This window comes from Abramis brama, assembly GCF_963993115.1.
Source record: "Abramis brama genome assembly, chromosome: 4".
Taxonomy (NCBI): domain Eukaryota; kingdom Metazoa; phylum Chordata; class Actinopteri; order Cypriniformes; family Leuciscidae; genus Abramis; species Abramis brama.
In genome coordinates, this window is record NC_139966.1 from 50,829,538 (window position 1) to 50,853,421 (window position 23,884).

General features: G+C 36.6%; 2 protein-coding genes across 11 annotated transcripts in view; both read right to left on the reverse strand.

Moving 5' to 3' along the window:
* The window catches only part of LOC311081338 (uncharacterized protein), a 20,292-nt gene extending 11,810 nt beyond the window's left edge, over positions 1–8,482 (reverse strand). For 3 of the 10 annotated variants that reach the window (XR_014605860.1, XR_014605861.1, XR_014605867.1), the window contains exons 1-7: positions 8,369–8,482; positions 6,850–7,308; positions 6,066–6,129; positions 5,240–5,317; positions 2,466–2,563; positions 1,001–1,064; positions 538–611 (exon numbers count right to left, since the gene is read on the reverse strand). The gene's annotated coding sequence lies outside the window, so the exon portion shown is untranslated. Of the gene's footprint in view, positions 1–303; positions 484–537; positions 612–1,000; positions 1,065–2,465; positions 2,564–3,532; positions 3,823–5,185; positions 5,318–6,065; positions 6,130–6,432; positions 6,461–6,849; positions 7,309–8,368 lie in introns of those variants that run through there. The other 7 variants (XR_014605857.1, XR_014605858.1, XR_014605859.1 and 4 more) reach the window with 7 other exon arrangements.
* Positions 8,483–10,260: 1,778 nt separating this feature from the next.
* The window catches only part of stab2 (stabilin 2), a 30,838-nt gene continuing 17,214 nt past the window's right edge, over positions 10,261–23,884 (reverse strand). The window contains exons 40-68 of the mRNA XM_084110922.1: positions 23,768–23,813; positions 23,091–23,170; positions 22,867–22,992; positions 22,604–22,680; positions 21,851–21,922; positions 21,447–21,566; positions 21,323–21,367; positions 21,159–21,236; positions 18,982–19,134; positions 18,768–18,908; positions 18,568–18,627; positions 18,201–18,377; positions 17,969–18,058; positions 17,712–17,858; positions 17,033–17,092; positions 15,998–16,121; positions 15,663–15,812; positions 15,470–15,574; positions 15,245–15,352; positions 14,973–15,166; positions 14,727–14,868; positions 13,635–13,768; positions 13,378–13,543; positions 13,179–13,285; positions 12,843–12,959; positions 12,523–12,672; positions 12,184–12,432; positions 11,521–11,634; positions 10,261–10,946 (exon numbers count right to left, since the gene is read on the reverse strand). Of these exons, the coding sequence (XP_083967048.1) occupies positions 10,887–10,946; positions 11,521–11,634; positions 12,184–12,432; positions 12,523–12,672; positions 12,843–12,959; positions 13,179–13,285; positions 13,378–13,543; positions 13,635–13,768; positions 14,727–14,868; positions 14,973–15,166; positions 15,245–15,352; positions 15,470–15,574; positions 15,663–15,812; positions 15,998–16,121; positions 17,033–17,092; positions 17,712–17,858; positions 17,969–18,058; positions 18,201–18,377; positions 18,568–18,627; positions 18,768–18,908; positions 18,982–19,134; positions 21,159–21,236; positions 21,323–21,367; positions 21,447–21,566; positions 21,851–21,922; positions 22,604–22,680; positions 22,867–22,992; positions 23,091–23,170; positions 23,768–23,813 (3,392 nt within the window). The 3' untranslated portion in view covers positions 10,261–10,886. The remainder of the gene's footprint in view (positions 10,947–11,520; positions 11,635–12,183; positions 12,433–12,522; positions 12,673–12,842; positions 12,960–13,178; positions 13,286–13,377; positions 13,544–13,634; positions 13,769–14,726; positions 14,869–14,972; positions 15,167–15,244; positions 15,353–15,469; positions 15,575–15,662; positions 15,813–15,997; positions 16,122–17,032; positions 17,093–17,711; positions 17,859–17,968; positions 18,059–18,200; positions 18,378–18,567; positions 18,628–18,767; positions 18,909–18,981; positions 19,135–21,158; positions 21,237–21,322; positions 21,368–21,446; positions 21,567–21,850; positions 21,923–22,603; positions 22,681–22,866; positions 22,993–23,090; positions 23,171–23,767; positions 23,814–23,884) is intronic.

Below are 23,884 nucleotides of genomic sequence, written 5' to 3' on the forward strand. Positions count from 1 at the left end.
ATTATCTCTAATACCACATTAGAGCGATATTTAAAGCGTATCCCATCATTCATCATGGAACTCAATAGCCCAAAATCTCAAGATGTTGAGAAAAACTTTAATTAGATGTTACATAAAATTTGCTTTGGTAAAATGCACATTTTGTTGGTGTTTTTTTAAACATCTGCAACTGCTTTTTAATACTAGAAGCATCACAATTACTAAATGTGTTTTCTGTTACATAGGGACGACTGAACAGACATTTAAAAGTTTATTTTAAAAGTGCTAAGTATTGCAAATGTTGTTAAAGCTCTGTAAAAACTTTACACCACTATGATGTAAGTGTGCCCCATTGAATAAGAAAAATTCCACACACACGATCTTCACAAACACTTGAACACTTGGGCCAAATACAGGAAATACATCAGACTCCAGTGTTGGTATTGGGACAGGCCCTATTTTAGTATGTCACCTTCTGATGATGTCTGTTTGAACTTAAGTCACCTAAACTGAGGTTTATTTGCCTAAACAGCATGTGGGAAAACAAGACGCTCTTACCGCAGTTTAGAATGTGTCGGGTGATTGTCCATGACCTCTTCAAACCCGGAGCGTAGGAGAATGTCTTTTTCTGTCTGTTCGAGAACACAAAAAAGGTAGTGAGTGGGAAAGTGGGTATAATTCTTTGTTTTAAATAATTAAGTTGACGACACCTGCTGGTCAGGTAAATATAATAAGAATGCAATGCAAACATGTATTGACACCTTTTACAAACCGATTGCAGATGTTTCCATTGTTATTAAATAAATGTACAAATCATTAAATCCCATTAAATATGAAGTGTGAAGTGTTGTATTAATTTGTAAGGCTTGTTTTGTGTGTTTTTAAGAGGGCTTGGCTAATCAGGCCAGTAAAATACAATTAACTTTAACTGTCCATTTTTCTACACACGATCAAACAAACTGATTGGTAAAAGTTTCAAAGCTGCATGAAGCAGTGTTACATATAAGAGCTGTAGACTCACCGGTGTCAGAGTCCCGACATGTCTTGATCACACTCCCTTACTTTCCCATCTCTGCTCTGCTGTCCTATGAATAAAAAACATTAAAAAGTTGCTCAAATACAGTCAAAACATTGAAAATATTTCATACAAATAAACACAAAATAATGCTAGAAATGATTAGGTGAATCATATTTATAAACCTGCAAAAATTGACAGCTTGGAAAACAAAGATGCAAAAAATTTAAAACGTCTAAGAAATGTCTAGACAAAAATTGTTTACCTTTCTTAATAATTCAAATTCACACTTGACCCAAAAACAAGCCGTGCCTCATCAGAACTTCTGTGGTGCAGAGGACAATCAATTGCCTTCAAACATGAGAGTCTTGGTTCAAATCCAAAAGTACTGACTTTTCCATCAAATAAAACAAAACTGTCAATAAAAACCCATCCATAACACCCTTCATCTCAACAGACTCAGTGGCTCCATTGATAAAGCGGTGGGCTTTAAACAAGGAGACCCGAGTTCAAAAACCATTCTTGCTTGTGTTAAATTGTTGTGATTATATAAAACAAAGTGGCCAAAAGTAAGAGTGCGCTGAAGTAAAGGTTCAAATCCCACCTCAGTTTGTGCTCCCAGCAATTTAAATTAAATTGTTATCGATAGTTATATCAAAGAAAAGTAATATAAGTTCCAGCACGTCTCAGCAAGAGATCTGTGGCTCACAGGTAAGAGCGCTGCCTCACGGGTTCAGAGGTTGCTGGTTCAATCCCAGCCAATCACACAATTGCTGCCTTTTCCATTAAATAAAACAAAACTCTCAATAAAAATTCATCCAGAGCAACCTTTAACTAAACAGACTCAGTGGTTCAGTTGATAGAGTGTTGGGCTTTAAACAAGGAGATCTGAGTTCAAATCCCATTCTTGCTTGCGTTAAACTGTTGTGATTATATCGAACAAAATGGCCAAAAACACCAACTCTCAATGTGAAAGCCACAGTGGTGCAAGTGGCTAAACACACGTTCTTGGCTGATAGGTTGCGCTGGAGACGCGAGTTCAATGCCCACCTCAGCATGATTTATTGTAAAATCACAGAGATCCTCATCCAGGCGAAAAGTGAAATATAAGTTCCAGCACATGTCTCAGCAAGAGATCTGTGGCTCACAGGTAAGAGCGCTGCCTCACGGTTTCAGAGGTTGCTGGTTCGATCCCAGCCAGATCTCCGCGATACGAGTGAATGGTGTATGTGTGAAGGGGCGGGGATGTTTCGGGTCCCCCCCGAACCACGCCACGATGTCCAGCAGGGGTTATGCTTCTTGATACAATGAAAAAAAATTTAGCTGACTAAAAATTTTGGCCCGCCGTCCCTTCCCCACCTATTTAGGTTCCCATCATTTGCTTTGTAAAGGGGTGACCCTCCAAAAAGAAAATGATGCTAACCTACATGTTTAGCGCCAAACAACAACATTCACACGTTAGAAGTCTTACCCGTCCATCAGCAGAAGTCCATCATTACAGTGAATGTCTGTCCACACGCCCCAGAGCTCTGCTTCTGATGACTGGACGCTCCAAACACATCCTGTATTCTGTAGAGGAAACATAAACACACACATTACTACATGCTGAATAACTAAAACATCACAATTTAATGTCTAAACAATGGTTAAATGTTATCGGTTACATAATTTAAAGTCCTAAAGCTGTACAGTGTAAAAAAATATAATACATAGTATGAATGCTGAATCAATAATAATATTTTGGTTTAATCTACTGTTCTTTTAATTAAGTCACTGTCTTACAGGCCACAGAACTACAGGAACATAAGAAATAGAAACAAACACCCTTCAGTTGTGAATGCTGACCAAAAAACAAAAAAAACAAAAAAAAAAAACTTTTTTTTTTGTTTATTGCAATTTCTACATTATTCGGAACTTTTAAGGTCATGATGAGGTTTAATTCACCATAAACAATTAATAAAGAAAAATAAGATCACAAATCTAAGTGTTAACGGGTCATAGGTAGTTATTTAATAGATTATAGGTAATAGATTTTTACCTAAGGTTAGACTGCAATGACAGAAAAAAACATGATTCATGCTTCATAATATGAATATCAGAGGACGATTCATTCAAAGATTATAAAGCCATTACAAAACAACAATTCATTCGTTATTCTAAAAGTCTGACAGTGAGTTCAACAAGAGAGCAGAATGCTCTACAAAGTCTGTGATAAACCTTCATAGAGGATGACCTTCATTATAGCCTTCATAACTGTCAAATAACAAGACTTAACGTTAAAGACCACAACAAAATGAACGTTTAGTGCGTTTTAGTTCATGTTCGTTCATTTTATAGTCACAATAAATGCAACATTCAATCATCACAATATGAATCTAAATAAACTCACATGAGCCCTGCTATGAAATATCAGAAGAAAGCAACAACAAATAACTACTTAAAACTTAAATAATGATTTAAGAGCACAGAATAATGACCCAAAGTGTTAATAATAAGATAATGCAAGAGAAAAGCACTTTATCTGTAGAGTTTACTTACATGACAGTTGAGTCGCTCGCGTGACATCTTTGCCTCCTGAACTTTATCGCAGCGTGTGTCGGATTTGTTTGTTTATGGTCTGAAATATGTGTCGTTGAGTGACATTAAAACACTGTCATCTGCAGTTTATGTAGTTTAAACGGTGTGCACGTGTTGTGGCCACTGTAACAAGCGTCATGTTGTCAAGCATCAGAAGCTGTCAGACTGAACCTGAAACTCGCTGACGCCGCCTAGAGGAGCGGATGGAAAACTGCACTTCAGTTTGAAACGACATGATCGAGGCGGCGGCCAGTTGCAGGTGAGGCTGAAATATCCATTTCATATATTTTCCGAAATATCTATGATTTTGTCACGGTCTCGACCAGCAGAGCAACATGGATTTAGAGAATAGAGAACAGTTTTAGAAAATGAACCAGATCAGCTCTCAACTGATGGGGTGAAAAGATGAAATGTGTTGAACTCAAAGGCACGTGCTCAAAGTGTAAAGATATAAAATACGGTTCGATGTTCTTCTGTTTGAAAGTTTTTTGTTTGTTTGTTTGTTTGTTTGTTTGTTTTAAGTAGCTGTTTGTCTGTCTATAGTTATTTATAATGATATACATCATGTTTGTTCACAGTTAAACAATGCCCTCGTGTTGTTGTGTCAGTTCAAGTAGGTTTAAGCAGTTTTTTATAATAAAGCATGATTGGGTATTTGAAACATAGGACAGATCAAGACAAATCATTACTTATCAAAATGACTGTCTAAATCTATAAACCAATGCAACTGCTAATATTACGACTAAAGTGTTGTGTCTAATAGTGTATTTACTGATTAAACAGACACAGGCTGAGATCAGACCAGAATAGTGTGTCAGCTGCTCCCTCTTGTGGACAATAAGTGTGTCTGCAATGATATATGAAAACAGCAGATGTAGGAGGACATGGGTTTTAAACACCTGCACATGGTAAAAGCTCTATGTCGCTTTCACGTCGTGTAGTAGAGAATTAATTTCATTGGGAATGCACCTAAATTGCCCTCCTAAGGGTAGAAATCCACAGACATATATACATTTACACACAGCAGATAAGATATAGTAATACATCAGTAAGTTCAGAAGTTGATATTCAGTCCAACAGCATTGGGACTTTTGTGTCTGAGTTCCAGACAGACTGTCAGATTATTGTGGAGATTTTACACCGACTCTTTCTAAAGGTTACATCGAGACGCCAGTAGTTGGCGATAAAGTGACATTCATTCAGTAACGAAACAAGTGAGTGACTCAAGAATCATTCATTCAACTGATTTGTTCAAAACATGATTCATTTAGCCATTGCAGGCAGAGAATGTGTCTCTATGAGCCAGAGCTGATTTTAGACAACATTTAAACACCGTTAAGTGAAGTATAATATCGGTCAATGCAAATTATTGCAGAAATGTTTGGCCATGGAGACAAGTAATCTGCAAACAGGTCATGAATGATCAATTATTTGTCCTACAATTTGTTTTTACTGACTAAATACAGCATTAATGGGATCATGCACTTTCAAATCAATGCAACATCTGGTAAATAACCTCTTAATTTTTTTTCTTATTAGATGACTTCTGTTGGAATGGATCTACAGTGATGACTGTTTGTAGTGCTCAACTCCAGTCCTGGGAACCACAGTCACCTAAACTGAGGTTTATTTGCCTAAACAGCATGTGGGAAAACAAGACGCTCTTACCGCTCACAGTTTAGAATGTGTCGGGTGATTGTCCATGACCTCTTTTATCCCGGAGCGTAGGAGAATGTCTTTTTCTGTCTGTTCGAGAACACAAAAAAGGTAGTGAGTGGGAAAGTGGGTATCATTAAAGGAGAAGTTCACTTTTAAAATGAAAATTCTGTCATCATATAATCACCCTCATGTTGTTTCAAACCTGTATGAATTTCTTTCTTCTGCTGAACAGAAAGGAAGATATTTAGAAGAATGTCAGTAACCAGGCAGTTTTTGGGTCCTATTGACTTCCATAGTAGGAAAAAAATATACTATGGAAGTCAATGGGACTGACATTCTTCTAAATATCTTCCTTTCTGTTCAGCAGAAGAAAGAAATTCATACAGGTTTGAAACAACATGAGGGTGAGTATATGATGACAGAATTTTCATTTTAAAAGTGAACTTCTCCTTTAAATCACATTAAATATGAAGTGTGAAGTGTTTTATTAATTTGTAAGTTTTTAAGAGGGCTTGGTTAATCAGGCCAGTAAGATACAATTAACTTTCACACTCCATTTTTCTACACACGTTTGTCATTAAAACTGAACCTAAACTATAAAAGTGACCTGAGATCAGTTAAAACTCTATATTAGCTGCTGGTTCATGAGTTTACCAGGTTAACGCCACCTAGTGGTGAAACAAATGTTTCTAAACAGTATGAAATGGCGAAGCATTGTTTTGCAGCAATCAAATGCCAGTTTGACATGTGCTCTGAACTTCTGATTCAAACAAATGATTGGTAAAAGTTTCAAAGCTGCATGAAGCAGTGTTACATATAAGAGCTGTAGACTCACCGGTGTCAGAGTCCCGACATGTCTTGATCACACTCCCTTACTTTCCCATCTCTGCTCTGCTGTCCTATGAATAAAAAACATTAAAAAGTTGCTCAAATACAGTCGAAACAATGAAATTATTTCATACAAATAAACACAAAATAATGCTAGAAATGATTAGGTGATTCATATTTATAAATTACTAAAAAATCATATTGCTAAAAATGTAAACATCAAGGAAATTTAGTGATCTATGTCTTTAAAAAGCAAAAACAAACATGCAGACATCAGTGGGAGTGATAAAGAGATGTGCTTCCATATAGGAAACAGGAATCCAAACCCCATTAAAGCTTGTAATGTTTTGTTGTTATTAAATCATACAAAATACCTCAAATACCTCCACTCTATGTGAAACCTCCACCCTTAAATCACAGAAACAAAAAACAAGCCGTGCCTCATCAGAACTTCTGTGGTGCAGAGGATGATCATTTGCCTTCAAACATGAGACGCTTGGTTCAAATCCCAAACTGACTTTTTCCTTCAAATAAAACAAAGCTATCAATAAAAATCCATCCATAACACCCTTCAACTCCACAGACTCAGTGGTTCAGTTGATAAAGCATTGGGGTTTAATCAAGGAGACCCGAGTTCAAATCCCATTCTAGCTTATGTTGAATTGTTGTGATTATATCAAAGAAAGTGGCCAAAACACCAGCTCTCAGTGTGAAAGCCACAGTGGTGCAAGTGGCTTAACACACGTTAGTTGTGGACAAGGTTGTGCTGGCGGTATGGGTTCAATCCCCACCTCAGCATGATTTATTGTAAAATCTCAGGCCTCATCCAGGTGAAATATAAGTTCCAGCACATGTCTCAGCAAGAGATCTGTGGCTCACAGGTAAGAGCGCTGCCTCACGGTTTCAGAGGTTGCTGGTTCGAGTCCAGCCAGATCTCTGCGATATGAATGAATGCTGTGGTGCGAGTGAGAAGGTGTGGGGGATCATGTCGCCCTCCCTAAGCTCCCGCACGATGTCCAGCAGGGGTTATGCTTTTGACTGGAAAAAAATGAAAATGGGTAATAAAAAAAAAAATCCTCCGCCCTCCGCCGTCCCCCGTCCGCCGTGGCCCTTCAAAAAGAAAATGATGTTAACCTACACATTTACATGCCAACAACACACACTGACATGTTAGAAGCATGACCTGTGCCTGAGCGGATGTCCGTCAAATACACGTCACTGGGTGTAACGGTCCAAACGCATCTCTTATTCTGTGGGGCAAACACATAAATCAACAAAGAGGTTACTCCATACTGATAGAAATTAACAAAGACGTCGCTCTATATTGTATAGAAAATATACAATATAGACCAATATACACCACTTTTAGAATACCACAAACAATTTTCATTTACATACTTATTGCCCCAAAAAACACCATTTTTTATACCTAAAATAATTTAATAATGTAAGTCTAAATAATGTAAATTGACTACAAAACTTGAATTCCTAAAGCTGTGCAGTGTCAAATGACAGATTATATTAAACCTCAGTAATACTGTAATAATTCAATATACTCTTCATCCTAGTTTAGTTCTGATGATGCTATTAAATTATAGGGGTGTAAATCGGACAGTTAATCACGATACGATATCGATTCTCTCAGCCAGCGATACGATATTTGCCGATAGAAAATTCTACGATACGATTACGATTCGATTCAGGGCTATATTGATCGATTAAACGATATTTAGATATTATGTGCCAAGTGTACACAACCAGTTACGTTTATTAACTCACACTAATACATGCAAAAATATATAACATGAAAGCTTAATTAAACTCTTTGAAAATTGCACACCCTCTCCCAATTGGGACATATAGTCGAGTTTATTTAAACAAGTTGTTTGTTAATGAACAAGAACGGAGTTATCTATAACAGAAGAGTTAATTTGCAAAAACAGATAACTCCGTTCTTGTTCATTTTCATATATCATGTTTTTTTTTTATATATATATATTGTGCATTTGAATATCAATCAAACTGCAGCTGGGTTGTTTTGATTAAGTAACAATAACAAACAAAAAATATAGGTAACTTATAAATTTAAAGTTCATTGAAAGTTTTTTTTTTTTTTTTTTTTTTTTGTGGCAAAAGCAGATAACTCCACATTTCATGTTTCAGAGTTAACCTTCCGTTAACTGCCGTCCCTTTCCCACCTATTTAGGTTCCCATCATTTGCTTTGTAAAGGTGTGACCCTCCAAAAAGAAAATGATGCTAACCTACATGTTTAGCGCCAAACAACAACATTCACACATTAGAAGTCTTACCCGTCCATCAGCAGAAGTCCATCATTACAGTGAATGTCTGTCCACACGCCCAGAGCTCTGCTTCTGATGACTGGACGCTCCAAACACATCCCGTATTCTGTAGAGGAAACATAAGTTATTACTTCATATAGTATATGTACAGTTTCAATAATAAAACATAATATACATTAAATAAATGTATATCATTTAGATGCAAAAAAAATAGGGCAATATATATGTTAAAGATAGATTTAAAAACAGTGATATTAGACGACTGACATTTGTGTATTTTAATGATATGACACTCGTTGTCCTGTGGTGGTAAAAAAAAATATATAGGTGGAAAAAAAGCTGAAATTCTTAAATTAAGGGGGTAGTACTTTGACATAATATTTATACTTTTATATTTTTTTGTTTATTTACAGAAAGTTGCAAACTTTTTGCAAACAAAATTGTGGGGAAAAAGTGACAAGAAAATTATAGTAGAGGATTCTAAAAAGCACATTATATGGTTTATCTAAATGTATACATTTAATCAAATATGTGCAAAATAATAAATATATCAAAATGGACAAGAAAAATATCTGGTTTTGGATCAGAGAAAGCGACCTGTTAAACGAACACTCCCTTCTTTCTCTTTTCTGCGTTGCCATTGGTTAAAAAAATATGTCACGCCCTTTAGGGAAAAACAAACGAATCCGGAACGAGAGGCGTTGCCATTCTCAACTCTCATTGGCCAGATATGCAATCGATCACATTGTTTGACAAGCACGTAAACACACCCATAGATATCATAAGCGTTTATATCATAGACTGTAAAAAAAATAGGTTTATATATGATATCTATGAACACACCCACCAAAACCAGCTTTTCATTGCTTGATTTACAAAACATTCCTCTGCATCACAAAGTGGATTAAAATATAACTGTCTTTGCGTTTTGTGCTTACTTTAGATCACATGTGCACAATGACAAGTTTTCTTTGCCTGCCAAAATAAATACATTGATATATTCATCTTGAATATTTACGATGCTTCTTATTTATAATTTTATAAATGTTTGAGGCATAATTACTGTCAATACGAGTTGAAACAGCCTTCATCAAACATTTCAAAGCGAGGAACTGCTGCTCTAGGCTACGTACAAACCGGTACAAACACACAGTTTGGTTGTTAACGAGGGTGAAACCACATTCCGATTAATGTGACACACACGTCTTTAACACATCGCATTTTCGATAAACGTGTTATGTGGAAATGTAGTGCTTTCATGACTCACATGGACATGATCGGTGTGTGGCATTTGAAGGTTCTAATGGTTCTAATCTACTACATCTGATTCGAATCATAGACAGTGATTCGAATGGACTCTGGGTTAAAGTGAATCCGGCTTCTGTCGCCTAGTGGAGCGGATGATAAACTACAGATATAAGTTTCTACCATGAGTCGTATAGTAGGCTACTACCAACCGACTTAAGTTGCTTCAATTGGGCTCATTGACTATATTCCGAAACGACACATACATACGTTAACATTTTCATACTCAAGTAAAAGTCCATATTCATTATGTTACACGTGTTTAAGGCAATTAACAAATAGGTGGTCGTCAGCTCCCTCTTGTGGTCAATTAACTTATCACCATCATTAAATTAAACGACAAAACCAAGGTGGTCAGTCAGGTGAGAGGATTGAGATTTAAATTCATGTATGTGAAGACAAAATTATTAAGTATAAATTTTTTCCTTAAAGCATTTTGAGAAAGAAAAGAGTGAGTAAAGAGGCCGGCATTGTCATAAAAGGAAAGGTAAAAATACACTAGTTACATGGCAAATAACAGACAATCTTCACACAATTCTTAAAGCATACTCTTACCTTCTTCCAAGGCTTCTGGTTCAAATTCCAAAAGGCAATGATTTTTGAGATTTTTTTTTATTGTAATATGCACTTTTTATTTTAAAAGTGTACAACTTTTGTCAAGAGTGCAAACTGAACAAACTTTTCACACAGGCAATATCCTAAGCATGTAAGTTCTTAGCATTTTTCTTAACAGAAAATGATTTTCAGGTGCATGTACTTTAAGGTGCTTTGGATAATTAAGCATGTGTCAAAGATTGTAACCCCAAAATACTTTTTTCAAATAGTACATAGAAAGAACCTTCACAGTTTTTGTTTTATTTCATTTGTGAATTTTTTGGTGAATTTTTTTTTTCATTTTTTTTTTCATTTATGCTTTTTATTTAAAACATTGTGTGTTGGACATTATTAATGCCTGTAGTACAAAAGAATTTAGAGACTGCTAGTAAACAAGTTCAAAACATTTACACATTCAATTCCTGTCTTGCAAAAGTAAACATGCATACACAACCTCAGTAGATTCAGACTTGATTTCTGAATTGATTGATCATCTATGTTAGCACTTCACTGTCCCATGACTCACAGTGTCCTCTCGTGTTCTCAAAGAGAACTGCACCAGGAATGTCTGACTGCTTTGTTGCTGGAGATTTAAATAATTACATAGCACATGTTTGGCTTTGAGATTTCAGCTGTCCTGTAGAAGGTCATAGGATCCACTGGAAATCACTTGATGCTTGTCTTCACCCTTTTGCAAAAGACGAAACAGATCCATTTTTTAATGAACATCAATGTGAACACATGTATTCAAGGAAAGAGTATATTCTTGTAAAACCTGATAAAAATTACCTGCATTTAACCAACCATAAACTTATAGCCAGCGAACAATTTTTGGTTCCCAAAATGTTCTGGAAACATAATTTTCAACCTTAAAATAACCACTAGAGAACGTTCTGTAAATGTTCTTTTTAAAAAACAATAAGTATAGAATGTTCTGTATAGATTCTTTTGAGAATTTTTACACACACACAAACTCCCTGCAAGGTTCTGGGGAGGTTAGTTTATGGTCATAAAAATAAAACCTAAAAACCATTAGAGAAAGTTGTATAGGTTAATTTTAGGATATGTATATATGTATATATATATATATATATATATATATATAAATAAAATAAAATAAAATAAAAACTCCCTGCTACTTTCTAGCCTACAGAGAATGTTTCCTGAACACTCCCATATTGTCCCCAAACACAGGAACCATATGGGAAACGTTTTGGTTTCTGGTTCTGTTTTTTTTCTGGGTAAAAAGCTGCTTTACTCACGTTTGAATCACTGACCGTCGGAGTTTGTTCTTTTGCGGCAGGTACAGAGTCATATAGAGGATTACTGATGTTTGGACTGGATTCTGATGGGTTCACATCTTCCTCTTCATCCTCCTAACATTATAATAAATCAAATAATTATATATAAACACACCACATTTAGACAAAAAGGATGTATATGTAATAGGGCTGTCAATCAATTAAAATATTTATTAATACACAAATCTAATACACAAAATAATTTGTGTGGATAATGTTCAGAAAAATAGTGATGGGTGATTCATGATTCATTCGTATGTCACGTGACAAATGAACGAAAGACTCGGAAGGTAAAGTAATTATTTATGTTCCCTGTAAATTATTTTTGACTGCATTATATTATATTATGAACATGGCAAAGGTGGATGTGTTCAGGGAATTTGCCTGTTAAAAGGTTAACAATTAAAGCCACTTGAACGAAATGACTTGAATAAAGATTCGTTCGTTTTGATGAATGAGATCGAACAAGAGAGTCAGTAAAATTATCCGAATTTCCCATCACTACAGAAGAAGAATTTTATTAAACCTTGCGATTTATTTTTTTCCATAAATAGTGAACTTTGACAGCCCTAATATAATATAATACAGACGTGAACACAAACAAGATGCATAAACAAGGATTACCTTGAAGTAGTGGAACTGGAATGGCTTGGTTTTATGTGTGTAGAAATTATATCCCACAAATCCAGCTGCTACGATGAGGATGATGAGCCCCAGGACGCCGATGCCCATCCCGGCCTTATGAGCCGGGTGGATGGATGGAGGTGGAGGGGGAGGTGCTTTTAATGGGCCCTGGAGAACATGGATGACTCCATTGGATGCAAAAATGTCGGAGTCTATGACATAACGGTCGTTGATGTATCCTGAGGAGGTCTAAAGAAGGCAAGAGAGTGATGACAAGCAGATCAAAGAGAGTGTGTCCATATAACTCAAATTAAGTAATGAAGTAACTTATATCCTCACCATTACTTGAGGGTTCTGGAGATCCGGGATGCTGGTGATGGTCAGGCTTTGTCCCAGTCGTGTTCGGACATGAGTGATGTTAATAAGTGCCTGCAGTACCAAAGCCCTCCCATCCAGTAGATGGTGCTCTATGTCTCTGCCGCTCAAAGTCTGTTGAACACATAAGGGACATTAACCAAGAGGGTTGGCAGAAAATTTTGGAGTTGACATTTTTACATTTACACTACATATTTTGTACAAAGTTTATTTTACATTTAACTTTAAATTTACAACAAATGGCAACAAAAAATAAAAGTATAATTGGTGGATGTGTGAGTCACCTGGTTGGTATAGAGGCCATCATTATCAGGTACAAACAGAGTGGACTGGATAGTAATATTACTTAAGCGATTCACAAACTTTTTTCCTGATGCAGAAGTTGAATAATTCAGGATTTGCTGAAAAAGACAGAGCAGTCAGATAGCTACACCCTAGAAGATTCACTATGCCCAAAAATAAATCATTTCTATTCTTTAACAAAAAAACAAGCTTCACATTTCAACCCTCGAGAAAGCTTTGCCCCATCGACTTCCATTGTAAGTCCATTTTTTTAACATACTGAGGGTCGAGTCAAAACGATCGCCGGTAATTCTGTCAATAGCTGAAGCTCTACTCACAGACATGAAGTTAGACAGGGTTGGTCTGGCTGAGAGAACCTGCAGCAAGTTTCCTGTACAGGAGTATCCGTCACCAATGTAGCCAGTTTTACACTCACACTTCACATCTGAAACACACACAATCAGTCTAAACCCAAGCTTGTCCCTGCCTGTATACACTGATAGAACAGCTTCACAAATATCCCATGAGGACTTTTACCTCTCACTCTATAGCAGAACGTGTCCCACGTCTCACTCAGGTTATTGCGAATGCCGTAGTCCACAATACCCACATGTCCAAAGCCACATTTTGGGTTAGAGAAGCTCATGGGATACGCTACCCTCGCTTTGTCAAGCCAGCCTGCTGCGCACAAGTTATAACCTGCCTGCAGGACAAGCGTAAGAGAAAAGACACACGTTAACATTCAGACAAATGTACAGCAGCCTAAAATGTTTGTGTTACGTTAGGAGCGGCACCTGCTGGGCATATAACAGCTGTGTGTAGGTAGCGATAGTTCCTCCTGCCTCTTTGCAGGCCTCCTGCGCCATCGTGTAGTTGAGTTTGTATATTCCCTTTGAGGGACGATAATGGAAAACCCCTAATGTTTTATCTAAACAAAGGAAAAAGTCGTTAACTTTCTTTCAAAACCTAGTGAGCTGCCTACATAGACAACAGGCATTATCATCACATTTGCCATGGTTACTGCATCCTGGGCCCCCAGGACATGCTGGAGAACAGGATAATGTTCTTCAACAGGCAAAATAACTGTTTTCTATATTTAGTTATAGATCGGTGGCTCTATTACAGTGGCTTGAAAAAGTCTACACACCCAGTTAAGTCTATTCCACAAACATAAGGTACTTTGTTTAGGCTAATTTCATAGATGGACATCACTGCATGTATTCTTGGTCGAGAATATGGTATACAGGTTGAGAGAATTGTTGCTTATAAATATTTCATTCAGTAAAAATTACTATTTTTAAATATAAAATAATTCAAATTTATTACATTTAATTTCAAGTAATGAATAAATTAAAGACATACATTAATTGATTGATTAAATAAATTAATTGATTGATTAAGTTATTAATAATGATTATTATTATCAATGTTGAAAAGTTTTTGCTGCTTAATATTGTTTGTACAAACCATGAAATATTTTTTTTCAAGATCTTTTATTAATAGAAAGTTCAAAAGACCAGCATTTATTTGAAATAGAAATCTTCTGAAATAAATATCTTTACTGTCACTTTTGATCAATTTAAAGCGTCCTAGGTGAATAAAAGTATTAATTTCTTTAAAAAAAAGAATAAACACGTACCCCAAACTTTTGAATGGTAGTGTATCACAGGTTTCACAAAAATATTAAGCAGCAAAAACAATAATATTATTCCAAAATCAGCATATTAGAATGATTTCTAAGGGGTCATGTGACACTGAAGACTGGAGCAATAATGCTTAAAATTAAGCTTTGCCATCACATGAATGAATTACTTTTTTAATTTAGTTTTTGAAATGAAAAATAAAGTAACTTTTATAAAAGCAGGAGTTATATGCAGAATACACACCCTCATAGTGCAGGTCCGTGCACTTAGCATTTGATTCGCACTGTCCGTTATCTTGTAGACAACGATTGACTGGCAACAGCTTTGCTTCGCAATCAGTCCCATCGCCGATGTAGTTGTCTTTACACTCACATTTCCTCTTGCCCTGGTGACCAACACGCATTACATATGCTTATCGATGTGTAAACCCAACTTATAAAGACCACATTCAGTTTAAAGAGCTATAATGAAAGAGAAAGTTCTGCTTACAGCTCCGGTCATGGTGCAGGTAGCGTGTTCGTGACACCCGCCATTTTCACCATCCGCACAGAGGTCAACGGGTGTGCACACAAACCCATCGCCGGAGTAACCTTTGAAACACGTGCAGCTGACCTTCTCCCCCTTCTGACTGCACTTAGCATCCTTAGAACAGCCGCCGTTCCAGTACTTGCACATATTGGCCGCTGCAGAACAGATAGAAGTTAGTGGACAGTTTCTGCTCTTGTCTCATTGCTATTGAGATCATCATGTACTGTATGTACCTGTACAGGTGATACCATCTCCTTCATAGAAGGGTTGACAGACACAGGTATTATTCTCCATGCAGACGCCCTTCTCATGGCAAGCCGGATTGCAAACAGGACCATCAGCTGTAACATCAGAAATACATGCAGAGTGAACCGGACTTGCCAGTATAAAGTAATGCTTGTCTTTCTGTAGTCTGTTAAATAACCCCAAAACAAAAAGATTAATGAGAAGATCTGTACCTAATTTGTTCTCACACTGTGGACCAGTCCAGCCCTCTTCACAAAAACATGAACCGGTACCTTTAGGACCCTCATCACATGACCCATGTTCTGTGCAGTTGCAGGCTAATGAAGAGAGGAAATAAACCAACTATACGCACATGCATACATACGCACACACATATACATATAATTGTTTTGAAAAAAAGTTTACCTTTGCAATCCGGTCCAAAATGGCCATCCACACAAAGTTCACAGGCTATACCTATAAATCCAGCATCGCAAGTGCAGGTGCCATTGCCTAAATGATCCTCGTCACACTTGCCATGGTTACTGCAAGGGGATCCTGGACCCCCAGGACATGCTACAGAACAGGATAATGCTCATCAACTGGCAAAATAACTGTTTTTCTAAATACAGTGTCTAGAAAAAGTCTACACACCCAGTTAAAATTAGGTTTTTGAGATGTAAAATCTGCATATAGCAATAGTTCGAACTGGGATATATGACAACAATTTACTGTGAATAGTACAGCGAGACACTGCTTACCAAGACAGTCCCTGCCGTAGTACCCTGTACAGCACTTAGGCTTCCATACGAACATTCTACATGTTGACTGACATCCTGGATACCTAGACATCAAAACATCTGGAAGGACACACTTTTGTTGCCCCTAGATTGAAAGCACAATTGAACTGGATTTAAAAAAGCATTATCTGATTAACTGAATTTGATTTTTTATTTTTGTCTCTTATGTTCACAAAGGCCACATTCACTAAAAAGTACAGTAAAAACAGTAATATTGTGAAACATTATGAACTGCTTTCTATTTAATTTATTTTAAAATGTAATTTGTGCCTGTGATGGCAAAGCTGAATATTCAGCATCATTACTGCAGTCTTCAGTGTCACATGATCCATCAGAAATCATTCTAATATGCTGATTTGCTGCTCAAGAAAGTATTATCAATGCTGAAAACAGTTGTGCTTCTCAATATTTTTGTGGTAATGCATTTTTTTTCACGATTCTTTGATGAATAGAAACTCCAAAATAACAGCATTTATTTGAAGCAGAAATATTTTGTAACATTATAAACATTGTAAATAAATGTCTTTTCTTTACTGTCACTGATCAATTTAATGCATCCTTTTCTGAATAGAAGTAATGTATCTTACTGACCCCATACTTTTAACTGGTAGTGTATATCCATTTATAATGGACAGTCTTATGAGACAAAAACACTGATTACTCATGATTTTTAGTTTAGTAAAAATATCTCATTTTAGTCAGAAAAAAAGAAAAAGAAACGCTCTCCAGACTGAGAATGTCCCTCCCCAAATCCCACCTGTGTCCGATAGTAGCAAATCATGGATCATAGTTGTGACAAAACTAAAGGCTATTGGCTGTTTAAAAAAAATATGGGACTAGCCCTTCAGTATGTCCTAAATCCATGACAACTAATAAGAGCTGACTAGATACCGTATATGGTAAATTATGGTTTACCATATACGGTAAACATATTCTTAATATTCTTTACATAATATACTAATTTAAGGTTTAGCTTCAGATGAAGATGAAAATTACCTGTGGCTTGCTTCCAAACGGGCACTCCGAGTAAGTGCGACCACAATACCTGCAAGCCAACTAAAAAAAAAAAAAAATGTTTTTCAAGAAACCAAAAAGGTAGATTGATTTGAACTGATCACTTTAGCATTGATGCAAATTGGACAGTACATATTATGCAAATCATACAATGCACTACGATGGCTGGATTTAAGTCCATTTTTTATGCTCTCCCTTGTTAACTTCCCTATATCTCGATCACTCGTATGTATTGCTCACGTTGCACGAGTGACCACTACTGGCAGAACTCTTGCAATGTGTTTAAATGTAACGCCCTTGATCACTTGGAATCCGCCGTGGAGCTGATTTTATTATTTACGTTTATTGTCCCTTATGAATTTGTTTTATGCACTATATTGGCCTGTATGTATGCTTAGGCTGTTGGGGAAAATATTAAAAATTACACAATTGAAAAGAAAATTGTGTAAAAAAAGGTCATCTTAAGGTACTGTAGCTAAAAGTATTATGTGGTTGGGGGTAAATTAAATGCCAGGACAGTCGGCACAGACTGGGGGAGGGGCCACAAATTGACTTCCCGGGCTCTGTATGTTTGCAAGTGCATGTCTAAAAGTGGAGTTAAATGCAGCCAATGTAGTTAGATGTAAACAGTAAAAATAATTTGAACTTTTTTAGGACTCACAGTGAAATCAAGTGTGTGCTTATAATCACAGCGCCCCCCAAGGCTTGGAGGATTCAGAAGACAGTTAATGCCATAAATCATGCCTCCATTGAAATCAATGTTTCTCTTTACAATCCGACAGCTTTTATCGTTCACATAAAGCTCCCCCTGAATAATAAATATACACAACATGATGCATGGTTAATTAAAAAATAAATAAACTAAAATAGAAATGTGAATACCCAAAGGCAAATCTTTTTATCTCAAAAGATACTCACTATATGCTCTTCCCCCATGCAGGCCACTGACAGATCTGAGCCCTGTTGTGTTTTTAAAGAGCTGGCATGCATGAGCTTTGCCGGCAGGAGCTAGTGGACACACAATAAATTGTAATACATTTAAATGATGCATTAGTGAGTCAACACTGAATTTCCTGTAATGGTGAGTTAGTCTTGTACCGCCATGGCCTTGCCAAAAAAAATTAAATGCACTGACTGGATAGAGACCAACCTTTGTGTCACGCAGGATGTGGTATCTAAGATACTCGGCAAGCTGATCACGGTTATGCATCGCATACAGGTAATCTTTCTGCTCTTGGGCCAGGGCGGCCATTGCAGTGTCCGTGGGCATGAACAGGGTGACAGGCTGATGAATTGGGTCCATCACCAACTTCAATGTATCTGTGTCCTTTAAACAAACAAAGCTTTATATAAAACTTGGAAACTTGGTGGATTTCATTAGAAAATACAGGGTTCTTCTTAAAAATAACAATTCATGTAATATAATATTTCAAAAAAGGCATACAAAGGATAAGCCAAGTTTTGTGTAGACTGGAGAGCATTTAGAAAATTAGCATTTATATTTTTGCTTATTTTACCTCGAGAAGCTTGTAGAATGTCTTGAAGCCATGGATATTGACCACTTCTGAGAGGTTACGCTTTCAGAAGAAAAAAAAAAGGAAAATGACAATAAAAATCTATCATTATTATTTCACTATTTTATGCTTGCTTTATTACCACTGGCATGAATCAAAAAATAAATTATGAATATTGTCAAAGTTATTCTGTGGGGACATACCGGTGAGCTGTCTTGATCCCTGTCTCTCAGAATCTGGAAACTGGGAGGCACTAGGACACTATCAATCTCATGGAAAATCCCATTGCTACTTTCGAGATCACTGAACACCACCTTGGCTTTGTTATTGATGTAAATAGTGTCCTGAAAACAAATAATAAGTTAAATACTTATCTTATGCAGTCATCATACTGAGTGTGCATCAGGTACACTGTACCTCTGAGTACGTAATGGTGAGGATGTCACCAGTAAGTGTGGTCAGGTTACGAGGCTGCATTAGCTCTTCTGGCAGGAGGGCACGGCAGGCCACTATGTGGTACCTCAGGATTTGGGCGCTTTTAGAGCGAACCATCTTTTCAAAGTCCGGCAACTAAATAAAAGCAGGACTAATCAGTAACATTAAAGAAACCCACTATCACATCACAACATCCTCTTACTATTCTTGACACTTATTAAGAGACAGATATAATGTACAGTCAAAGGCTATTTAGGTGAATCTCAGAAAACCTGTCCATGACCAGGTCATATTGTTTAAAGTCTGAAGAATTTTTAAGAGCATTGGGACATTTTTTTAAATGACAATTAACCATATTTTCCTTTTCTATTCTCGAGTTTGGCTCAGTGACAATCTAATTGGATTCTTTGACCACAACATTCTTTGACATATCACTTGATGTATAATCTTCCAGCCAGTCATGGCACAAGCTGATAGGTCATCTACTTGTAATCTGCCAGCTAATCAGCTTGCATCCTGTGCAAATGAGCTAATAGGCATGTCATTTGTCAGCCAATGAGCATGCATGCTCCTAATACTGCTACCATTTAAGTAATTAGCTTCAGGCATTTGCTGTAAGATGGTTCACTGCAGTGTGTGAGCAGTTTTCTTGCTCATGGACCGGCTTCAAGTAAGTGGATTTTTCCCCACTCTATTTTAAAATGTTGAATCAATCAATAAAGCTCAATATGTTTTCCTGTTTTTGTTTTGTAGGAGTTAATTTTTCTCTTATCTTTTTTAGCTTGCGATACCCTGCACTTTCTAATGGTAAGCTTTGGCCTTTTTAATGTTGTATAGAAGTGTTTCTTACTAGTCCTTTTAAAGGGCTAGTTCACCTAAAAATAAAAATTGTCTTTACTTACTCAACCTCAAGTTTTCAAACCTGCATGAGTTTCTTTCTTCTGTTGAACACAAAAGATGATATTTTGAATAATGTTGGTAACCTGACAGTTGATGGCACCCATTGACTTCATAGTATATATATTTTTTTTCAACTATGGAAGTCAATGGTGCCGAGTCTGCCGACAACTGTCTGGTTACTGACATTCTTTAAAATATCATCTGTTCAACTATCCCTTTAATTAAATAAACTCTATTTAAGCTACTTGGTTTAGCGGCCAGACACATTGCAAGTCAATTAGTTAGTTATGCTATATTATACTATATTTTGTGCAGTGTATTATATTAATTAATAGTAAATATTTTTAAAATGGTCATCAAACTAAGCTCCCAACATTCACATGGTCTCATTGGTTTGTGAACCCTGTGAATCTGGATTTCTGCATTGATTACTCCTAAAATGTGGTCTGATTATTTTATTCTGTAAATTATAGAAAAACACTTTGGTCCTCCTGGAGGATGCCAATGTCATGCAGAGTTTAGCTTTAACTTGCCCTAACACACTTAATCCAGAAGACCTTGATTAATTGGGGTTGGAGAAACTCTTCAGGATTGGACACCTCTTAAGTATGTGAGCTCTTGAATTTAGTGATTGTAAATCACTTTTAAACAGCAAAACTTAGACCAAATTATATCTTTTTTTTTAGCAGTTTCAACTATTTTTGGACCGCCCCTCCCCACAAGTGTTTAGTTTTCAATATTTCGGGGTTGTCTAAATGGCACAACTCTCTAGATTATGCCACAGCATCTCAACTGGCTTAAGGTCAGGACTTCTTTTCTCTTCTTTTTCAGGTTAAGGACACATCTTTTTCAGACGTTCTTTTGATTTACTTGTGTGCTTTGGGTCATTGTCCCATCAAGGTCTAGAGATCCTGTGAAAGCATTTGTGATCACTGTATGATTCCCTCTAACCGATCTTTAAGAGCAGATCTGCAAGTAACCAGGCTCTGTGTGCCTTTATTTAAAGGGCAGGGTGACCCACATGTCCAATCTCATCTCCTTAATTGAATCCACTTCGCTTTTGGTGAAGTTGTAACACTTTCCAGTCTGTCAACGTCTTCAACAGAATAGAGTACAACTGTTTGTGCGTAAGTTAAGTGAGATTGTGTTCGTCTTAAACTTAATTGGATCAGACCACATTTGAGTGATCAATGCAGAAGTCAGATTTTCAAAGGGTTCACTAACTTTCTTTCCATTATAGTGCAGCACTCAAGTCTTACCTCTGGTGGTTTGTAAGCTTTTGAACTGGGTAAAAAGACTGTGAAAGGGCCACGATTTCCGAGTTCAGGATTAATCCTCTGTTTAAAAAAAAAAAGAATCCTCAGTCAGATCACAATCTCAGGGTAAAAAACAAGATTGTGTAAATGACTAAAATTCAGCTTACCAACAGTCCCGCGTAAATATTTTCAGCATTTCTTCTTAGGATCTCCTAAAAAGGAAAAATGAGTTGAACTGACTGTTAAGGTATTGTTTCACTTGTGTGCCTGTTTGTTTTCTGTACTTCTAACCCTCTGCAGGGTGCCTTTGCAACTCTCTCCATCACCAATAAAGCCAAGCCTACAAGTGCAGTTCCTCTCCAGGGGCCCTGTCATGGTACAGTAGGCATAACTGTCGCATCCTCCATTTTTCTGACAAAACAAGTAATTGTGTACCATGTTATTCATGCTATTATTTAAGCTGCCACAATGTCAAGTTAATGTAATACAGTGGTTGTCAACTGGCGGGTTCTGACTCCGAAATTAATGTAGAAGTGGGCCTGTTTGAGTCAAACCATTGACATTCCTAAACCTTTAGTAACCAATGATAGATTGAGTCTTTTGACTTAAAGGACGATTATGGTTTAAGGTTGTGCAGTGAAACCAGTTGAGAACTAATGTAGTCATTGTAATACAGCTATCAAAAAATCATGTACCTCTTTACAGACGTTGATGGCTTCACATTGCTTTCCATTCCCAGAAAAGCCTGGTTTGCAGTAGCATGCTGACTGGGAGAGGAAAAAAAAAAAAAAATCTTTGCATCAATTCAAAGTTATTCTTAGGGTGAGTCTTTCAAAATCATGTCCAGATCATTATACAATCCAAAATCAAATGTAATATTTTGTTTGTTAATGGTCTTAATTATCATGTTTCATCTTGTCACTTTCATACTAATGCAGACTTTGTCCAGTTCTCTTCACTAATGCAATTAAAGTAATGAAAATTTATTGTTTATACATCATGGTAGTATTAGTACAGCCATTATTTCAAGCTGAATCAAATCATTGTATCTTCACCCAAACATGAACTTTTTGAAGTCGAACTTTTCAACAAACATATCTTCATTTTTGGGTGAACTATCGCATTTTTGGGTGAACTATCGCTTTAAGTTTATACAGTATGGTAGTATTTGTGCTGCCTTTTATGCTGATTTAAAATCTTTGTATTGTAGTTTTGTATTCATTGAACAACTTGAATTAAACGCACTCAAACCAGACAATCAAAACATTTGATTTAAACTACAGGCACGTGTGTTAGTGCTAAACTCTTCAGCACTGTGGCCTTCAAAGGGCAGGGTTTTTTTGTATTTGAGTGAAATGTGCTGTGGACATGGTTTTGTGAGATTCACTTATACAATTGTATTTGATTGTTTCCTGGCTTTGTGGATGGTCTGTATGTTAGCCTCCTACCTTATTAGGGCCTGTATGAATGCAGTCACTATCTGCATGGCATTCCCCGTTATTAACATCCAGGCATGGATTGATGGCTTCAGACACACACAGTAACACATTACAAATACAATTGTTTACCTTTCTGCACAACAAAATGCACAACAGTACTTTCATAATATATTTGTGTTTAAATATAAATTGTGTTTCCTGGACATTTAAACCTAGGACAGTGGTGTTGTGAGTACATTAGCCTTCAAATTGAGTATTAAACGCACACTTACAAACGCATACTTTTCCATCGCCTGCATAACCGGGAAGACACATACATATTCTCCGTCCTGGGACAGTACGCTTGCACACGGCATGGTCTGAACAACCACCATTTTTCTCTGCACATGCATCTACCGCTTGAGTTGGAGATAACACCATATATTGTAAAATCATCATTCTAAATCATTGGCTACAACAGTTATTTAAGTGTTTGAAGGTTTCTTGAGATGCTTACCTGTACAATATGTGCCATTGCCCTGAAATCCTGCAGCACAACTACAGTAATATGTGCTGTCCACTACGTTCAGCAAGCAGCTACAACACACAAACAAGTCAACTCAAGATCAATGACTGTAAATACAATATTTAAAAACCATAGAATGTATGGGTCACAAAAACATGGTGGAACATTTCACAAAACATTAAAAAGCAAGTGCTCAACCAACTGTAGATGAGAAAATTAGCAACAGGTGTACGCCTCTTCTGAAGCAGGTCTAGAAAACCTTTTTTTTTTTTCTAGATACATTGTTCCCAAGAAACCAATTATAATTTATTTACCAATTTGACTAATTTCAAACCACTCCCTCAGTTAGAGGGTGTACCTGTTGCTAATTGTATAGATTCCTCTTAAAAGACACTTTTTGCCTAAGAAGCTCTTGATGTTAAGGCCTTGAAGGTGGCTGAAACAATTTTAAAGCTCAAGTTTCATGAGTAAAGCTCATGTTATTCATAGATTTCATGAGATTCACCCAAGAATGCTTTGGGACTGTGCCATTTCTGTGATACAGATGGTAGTACTGTAGAACTTTGATTTAAACTATGGTACTGAATGATTACCATATTCCTACACTATGGTCTATAAAAGGTAACATGCTACCTGTTTGGTAGTGGGTATTTTGAAAGCAAACTTACTTTGCACTGCTGTGGCACTTTCCTCCGCACTTATCTGATGTAATAGCTGAAAATAGTTAACATATCTTCATTTTTATTTACAGATTACAATATATTTATATATACTGTATATGAAGA